At 43.5% G+C, this 7,748-nt stretch overlaps 1 protein-coding gene across 1 annotated transcript; it reads left to right on the top strand.

The window, feature by feature from the left end:
* Positions 1-271: 271 nt before the first annotated feature.
* LOC123147451 (hydroxyproline O-galactosyltransferase GALT2) lies at positions 272-5,636 on the top strand. The gene is made up of 7 exons (XM_044566699.1): positions 272-1,308; positions 2,299-2,531; positions 2,613-2,903; positions 3,675-3,803; positions 4,240-4,413; positions 4,772-4,879; positions 5,023-5,636. The coding sequence occupies exons 1-7, from the start codon at positions 552-554 to the stop codon at positions 5,227-5,229; spliced, it is 1,899 nt and encodes a 632-aa protein (XP_044422634.1). The 5' UTR covers positions 272-551; the 3' UTR covers positions 5,230-5,636.
* Positions 5,637-7,748: the final 2,112 nt, after the last annotated feature.

Genomic DNA, 7,748 nt, shown 5'->3' with positions numbered 1-7,748 from the left:
TATCGGTATTTTTTTTTATAATTGTGCTGCTTTCGCCCCAGCTTATATTGTTGGTTGTAATATAAAGCGGGGAAACCCTTTTTCGTATCGTGGTCTTGAAACGAGGGGAGGGGTACAGGGGTGACGCTTGCAGCTGTAGATGCTGTAACCCGACGTGGCAAACACCGCTCGACCGGACTAAACCGGGCAGCCACTCACGCGCCTCGTCGAGTCCCACTCGGCCGGCCGGAACCAAACCAAACAAGAAGGAAAACATGTCCACATCACGGGCGGCCAGCCAGCCAGCCACGACGCCCCTCCATTTCTCCCCACTGCCCGACCTCCCCGCACGCACGCGCGAGCATCTCCAACTCCGCCCCCGCCTCCGATTCCACGCCTCCTCTGCGCGCGCCAGATCCGGCCGGCGCACCGCCTCCGCTGGCCGGCGGCAGGCGTGACGCGGCGGGCCTGCCCTCGCCGCGCGCTTGACTACAGAGAGATCGCTGTCGCCGTCCACTGCGGGGCCCGAGAGCGCGAAGGTGGGGTTGGCTACGGGCCGCTGAGCGAGGGCAATGGCGCGGCGGTGGCGGCCGTCGCACCTTGTGTTCGTCGCGGGGGTGGCCTATCTCATCCTCATCTCCCTCAAGTTCCGCCGCGTCCTCGACCTTGCCACCGCCGACCTCGCCGCTGTTGACTCCGCCTTCTCCTCCCCATCCTCCACCGACCACCTTCCCCCTCTCCTCCCAGGCAACTCGTCCTCCTCCAATGCCACCCTGTTCCAGGTCCAGCCCTTCTGGCACCGCTACGACCGCGTCTCCCTCCCCGACATCGCCGCTCGCAACCGCTCCGCGCTCGACCGCATGGCCGACGACGCCTGGTCGCTCGGGCTCACCGCCTGGGAGGACGCCGCAGCCTTCGCCGGGGACCCCTGGGAGCTCGCCGCCGTCGATGCCGCCTCTACCGACAAGTGCCCCGCCGCCGTCTCCGTGCGCGCGCGGGGGAGGGTCGTCTTCCTGCCCTGCGGCCTCGCCGCTGGCTCCGCTGTCACCGTCATCGGCACGCCTAGGTCAGCGCACAAGGAATACGTGCCGCAGCTCGCCAGGATGCGCCAGGGGGACGGGACCGTGCACGTCTCGCAGTTCATGGTCGAGCTGCAGGGCCTGCGCGCCGTTGACGGCGAGGACCCACCCAGGATACTGCACCTTAACCCCAGGCTGAGGGGGGACTGGAGCCAGCGCCCCATCATCGAGCACAATACCTGCTACCGGATGCAGTGGGGCTCCGCACAGCGCTGTGACGGCTTGCAGCCCGAGGACAACGACGACAAGGGTACATCCTTTTCCTTCTTCAGCAATGCTAGCTTGGACCTTAAGATGTTCTTTCCCGAGTGAGCAGCTCTTGTTATTTGTTACTAGTAATGTGGTTAAGATTAATTTATATTGCATCGTCAAATTAGCGCGGAGGTAAATCGATTGCATTGCCAGCCTGATGCCATATTGCCATGTTTCTATTTACAACTTACTAGTTAACCATTACAGCTGCTATAATGTACCTCTACCAACTGACAATCACAAGTTTACAACTCCTTGTAAAATCTAACCCATGGAATTTCCTATTTACAACATAAAAGCTGGTTAAACTATCAAGTGCCGGACACATGATACATACATTTGCTCCTGGGGACTTCATAATATTAATGCCACGCCCTTTTGATACAATAGGTTCCATAGCACTGTTAGAGCTTTAACGTTGTCCAGTGTGACTCTTCTGGATAATATCCATTTCAACTAGTACAATTAATATGTAAACTTCCATATATAATTATCATTTTGTGTGATTGTTCATCAACACCTTGATGTCTACCATATGTAACTGCATGCCAGAATTAAAAATAAATAATATGAATAGCTCTATTGACAGTTTCTTGAATCACATAGCAATTATCTTTATTGGTGATTTTCATCTTCCGGCAAGTGTTCTTTTTCCACATCAGTTAGAATTCTACCTGATGTAATATTTGTTTAATGCTAATTTGTGAGATTATTGTTGAAGCATATATTGACATTGCTATTTTATTTTATCACAAGCTATATTCTTATATGCATCGGAGGTGCTACTCCTATCATATCTTATTGACTAACATGTCGAATTAATATGCAAGTTTATTCAAATTGCCTTTTTTTAGTATTCATTTTAACGTCTACTTTTTACTGCAAAATGAAAACCACAAGGTGTTAGCTCTTCTATGGTAACACTATGTCCTTTTATCCCCAGGCTAGCATATTTGGCTAAAACCTATCATTTCATATTTTTGGACAGTCGATGGGTTCACCAAATGTGAGAAATGGATACGTGATGATATTGTTGACACAAAAGAGTCCAAGACAACTTCATGGCTAAAGAGGTTCATAGGGCGTGCAAAGAAACCGGCAATGACATGGCCATTCCCTTTTGTGGAAGACAGGCTATTTGTTCTTACTATACAAGCTGGTGTTGAAGGTTTCCACATATATGTTGGTGGTCGACATGTGACATCTTTCCCTTATCGACCAGTATGTTCTAGACATATCCAGCCCTCCTTTTTTTAGTGATATTTAGAAGAAATACTAATGGGTTGATGTGATCAATTCCAGGGGTTCACTCTTGAAGATGCAACAGGATTATATGTTAAGGGTGATGTGGATGTCCATTCAGTTTATGCCACTGCTCTTCCTATGTCTCATCCCAGTTTTTCCCTTCAACAAGTCCTTGAAATGTCAGACAAATGGAGGTCCCAACCACTGCCAAGAGATCCAGTTTACCTTTTTATCGGAATACTTTCGGCATCAAATCATTTTGCTGAGCGCATGGCTGTGAGAAAAACTTGGATGCAAACTTCAGAAATTAAGTCTTCTAAAGTAGTCGCACGATTCTTTGTAGCACTGGTAAGCAAATTATGCATCCAAAATAAATGACATTTTTGTCAAATGTATCTTTGTCCTTAAATGAATCTTTATATCTTTTACTGGTGTTGTATATATATATATATATATATATATATATATATATATATATATATATATATATATGTGCATGATCATTGTGTAGTTCGGGATAATGGAGTATAAGATGTAATATGTGGGTCACATGCAAGAACAGAAACTTGGTCTCTGAAATTTCTTGTATCCAGAGGATTCTGTTGGCTATCTACTGTTCACTTTCATGCTTTTTGAGTGCTAGGGTATGTTTGGATTGTGGTCAAAGTGTACCCTACCAAAATTTTGGTCATGACCAAATGATTGGTATTTGTTTGGATGGTTGCCAATTATTTGGCATGCCAATGAACTCTAGCCAACTCTAGTTCATTTTTCTTGCCAATGTTGGCCAAATCATTGGCAACCAAAACCTCAACCAATATTTTGGCTAGCCAATATTTTGGTGGGGCAACCTTGGGCATAAACCAAACACACCCCTAGTATCTTGAATGATTTGATATAGCTTTACCAACCTTATATTTTTTGCATACTTTCTTACATATATCATAGTGAAAATCACTATTTGCGCTGAATGTCTACTTATTAACTCGTTAACCAGATGCACCCAATGATGGGAAATATCAGTTGCATGTTTATCATCTCATAAAGGAAGGAAAAACAAAAGTTTTTTAGGAAATGACTGCATGGCATGATGTTGTTCATTACAAATTGTGGTTGCAGAATTCGAGGAAAGAGGTCAATGTGATGCTGAAGAAAGAAGCTGAATACTTCGGAGATATTGTCATTTTGCCATTTATAGATCGTTATGAACTGGTAGTTCTTAAGACAATCGCTATTTGCGAGTATGGGGTGAGACACTCTTGCTGTCACTATCTTTTATTAAACTTCTGCTAATTTTTTCCTATTGCTAATTTGGTATGGTTCGCCAATGTCAACTGGAAGTTGTAAGCGTGTACTTATGATCTTTGTCCATCATTGGGCATTTATGCCCTAGCAATGCCCTTACTGCGTATCTCAATAGAGGCGATAGAGCTGTTTGAACTTAAGCCCTACCAAGAGAGTCGTTGCTAGAATAATTCTTTACAACTGCATGGAATGCACTTTGGGGTGAGTGGCTTAATTATCTTTCATGTAACTCTTTGAGAGTCGCTTCTGGGAGAAGTTACCCCTCAAACATGGATTGAAGTCTATGGTATGGGGATCATGAAATTTACAGGAGTAGTAGTCACTTTGCAGTGTGGACTAAATAATGAACCTAACATCTGTTTATCATGTCACCTTGCAGGTCCAGAACTTGACAGCGGCCCATGTCATGAAATGTGACGACGATACATTTGTGAGGGTAGATGTGGTTCTCAGACATATCAAGATGAACTCCCTTGGCAAACCATTATACATGGGGAACCTTAACCTCTTGCATAGACCACTGAGAACTGGGAAATGGGCAGTTACGGAGGAGGTATTATCCTTAAAACAAAGCAATATTCCTCAAGTTAAGCAGCTGATTATTCAGTGTCCATATTTTGGATTCCGTGCAATCCCATGAGTTAGTCTTTGTTACACCGTGTATCTGAATCTTCTTTCTTCTAACCAAGAAAGCTAATCTCACAAGTTTGCGAGCTGTGTTTTACGGCCTTAAAAGCTGAACGGCCAACTTTAGGGTGGTAATTCAAACATAGGAAATGACTGTTCTTGCTAAAAGCCCACCATGAATTTGTTTTTTTGTCTACAGAAATCACAGCCCTTTTTTGTGTTGCCAACATATGCATGCCACCATCTTCATTGCTCGCCTTAATCCCTACTCATAATGAATGCAGGAGTGGCCTGAAGATATCTATCCGCCTTATGCTAATGGACCCGGTTATGTAATTTCTGGTGGCATAGCAAAATTCGTCGTGTCTCAGCATGCCAATCAGAGTTTAAGGGTGAGCCTCCATTGATGCAACACACTGTATTTTGATAACTTGAATCATGTTATGTGAGCCTCCATTGATGCAACACACTGTATTTTGATAACTTGAATCATGTTATGTCAATCACTCTACTTTTCTGGCTATTTGGCTTGCAGCTATTCAAGATGGAGGATGTAAGTATGGGGCTATGGGTTGAAAAATTCAATTATACCATGCCTGTCAGGTATTCTCATAGCTGGAAGTTCTGCCAGTATGGTTGCCTCGAGAACTACTACACTGCGCACTATCAGTCGCCAAGGCAAATGCTATGCTTGTGGGACAAGTTGGTTCGTGGTCGCCCATCCTGCTGCAATTACAGATAGTGAGATGCGATCTATCATTCACTCGCAGTCAGCATTCCTTCTATCCCAGCAGGTGAGTTTGGCTGGCTGGTGTTCTCCTTTTTGACATGAATCACCTAGCATAGAGGCTGCTGCTCCATTGGCTCGATTGAGCTTACATTGCTTGAGGTTGAAGCTTGAAGATTAGGTAGAAAGCTACAACCATCTGGTTTCATACATTAGCCTGATTTGCGTTTCTCATCTACTTAGCATCCACATGTGCCCTTGTAATTGATGCCAGTTTTCTTCCAGGGAGATTAATCCCAATTTTGATGTAGAACATGTGGTCAAAATGTTCAGATGTATGCCTGCTCTTATGGTAGAGAAAATGATCACAACTTGTCTCTCTCGTCTCCCTATGGGCTTAAAGTCATCGTGGTTTCTTTCCATTCACGGTGTATATTTGCGCAAATCTTGTCACCTTTACAAGTTGTGGCTCCAAATTTGTTGAATGCTATTCCCTTCAGTCCAGAATATAAGGTGTATCGATTTTCATGCAAGTCGAACTTGTGTATGTTTGACCAAGATTATAAAATAAAATATCGACATCTACAATACAAATAAAATAAAATATGAAAATACTTTTTGTGATAGATGTAATGATAAAATTTGATACTGTAGATATTGATATTTTTCTAAAAACTTGGTCATACATTACCAATTTTTGACTTTTGAAAAAACTAATGCATCTTATATTCTGAAATGGAGGGAGCAATATGTTTGGTACTCCCTCCTTTCTGGTTTATAGGGCTTATCTCAAAATTTTAGTTTTTTCATTTTATAAGGCTCAATTTGGTTGTTCCCCATCACATGTTCAGACTTCAAGGTGTATTAAATCGTCGTATGCAAGTATTAGGAGAAAACTGATCAATGCATGCATGCATTGCAATTAATGCATTCGTAAACATAATTTTTTAAGGAAAACAAGAGCATTAATTGAGTGCTTTTGCAAACTATAAAAAATATTCCACCATTCATCATCAACCTTGGTTGGTGAGATTTTTGAATTGAGCCTTATAAACCGAAAAGGAGGGAGTAGTTTCTCTTCATAGCTCAATTTACTTTTCTGCCACACGCTTCGGTAAAGCCATAGTTTCTGATTTCACGGCTTGTGTGCGTTAGTCTAAATGTGGGTGCAACGCTTGATGGTCTTGTCTGGCGTTAAACACGACTGCGACCATAGTTAAATACAGAAAACCACCGCAATAAAGGCCAGGTTTGCAGGAAACACGCATTAAGGGCCAGGTTTGCATAAATCACTGATCGGCAGAGTAAGGTGTTTTGAGCACGTTTCTTTTTTTAAGCACGTTTGTGATAGGTGGCACCTGGTTTTTTCCCAATATGGAGTAACGGTTTGAGTAGACCATGAGCCGGCGGAGGTCGCGACGACGTAGGTAGCAATGGGTGCGTTGTAGACCATGAGCCGGCAGAGGTGTGCGGGAGCTCAAACCCTGACTGAGACCGGAGGCCGCCACAGTCGTTGGAATATGCAGCGTAGCATGCTTCCGCTTGAGCGGTCAAGGCGACTCCGACAGGGGGCCACTGTTGGGCCTCGTCGTTTGGCGGTGTTGAGTAAGTCCTTCCCCTCTATGCAGTGGCGGAGGTTAATGAAGATTATTGACGGGGCTAATCAGAGTTGAGGAGGCGAAGAAGATAAGTTATGCATGAACTGTGAAAAATCTTTGATATTAAACCTAATAATATTAAAGGTATATTTAAGAGTTTTTTTAGAGTAGAGAAGGCAATGGCCTCCTTTGGCCCCATGAAGCTCCGCCACTGCCTATGTCCCCTTTTGCTTCGATTTAAGCTTAGGTTCTAAAGCAATTTGAGGAAACAAATCACTGCCATGCACTGTATAAATTAAGGAGTACACAATCACTGACATGCCATGTAAAATTGAATTTGGGGGTTATGTGAAAAATGGGTTGTTTAGGCTCTATCAAATTTAGGAGATTTAATTATGCTATACTACTTTTTTAATTGGCTAGTCTCTACTACCCCCTCTGTTTCTAAATACAAGTCTTTATAGAGATTTCACTATGGACTACATACGGAGTAAAATGAGTGAACTTATACTCTAAAATGCGTCTATATACATCCGCATGTGGTCCATAGTGAAATCTCTCAAAGACTTATATTTAGGAACGGAGGGAGTATAAAAGAAAATGTTGTTGGTTTCCATTTCATTGTTTCCACCCCTCCCATCGATACATGACCCCTCCCACCTTTTTTTTTCAAACTACGAGGTAATCCATTTTTTTTCCAAACCGACCCTCCCACGTTGTTTCTGGCGAAAATTTTAATTACTGTTTACAGTGAACATAGCAACAATTCCAAATGAGCACTACAAGTTTTCTTACGCGAAACTTGAGGCATTCTAAGATCCACTCCAGACATCTCATGGCCGAAAGGAAGGTTTCAACTCACTGATTTGTTTGCTGTCAGTATTTTCCTTCGGTTTAGAGGCAAAAGTAGTTCTCTTCCTCTAAAAAGTTACCAAA

Source organism: Triticum aestivum, chromosome 7A (assembly GCF_018294505.1).
Source record: "Triticum aestivum cultivar Chinese Spring chromosome 7A, IWGSC CS RefSeq v2.1, whole genome shotgun sequence".
Taxonomy (NCBI): domain Eukaryota; kingdom Viridiplantae; phylum Streptophyta; class Magnoliopsida; order Poales; family Poaceae; genus Triticum; species Triticum aestivum.
This window is presented reverse-complemented; position numbering and strand designations above follow the sequence as displayed.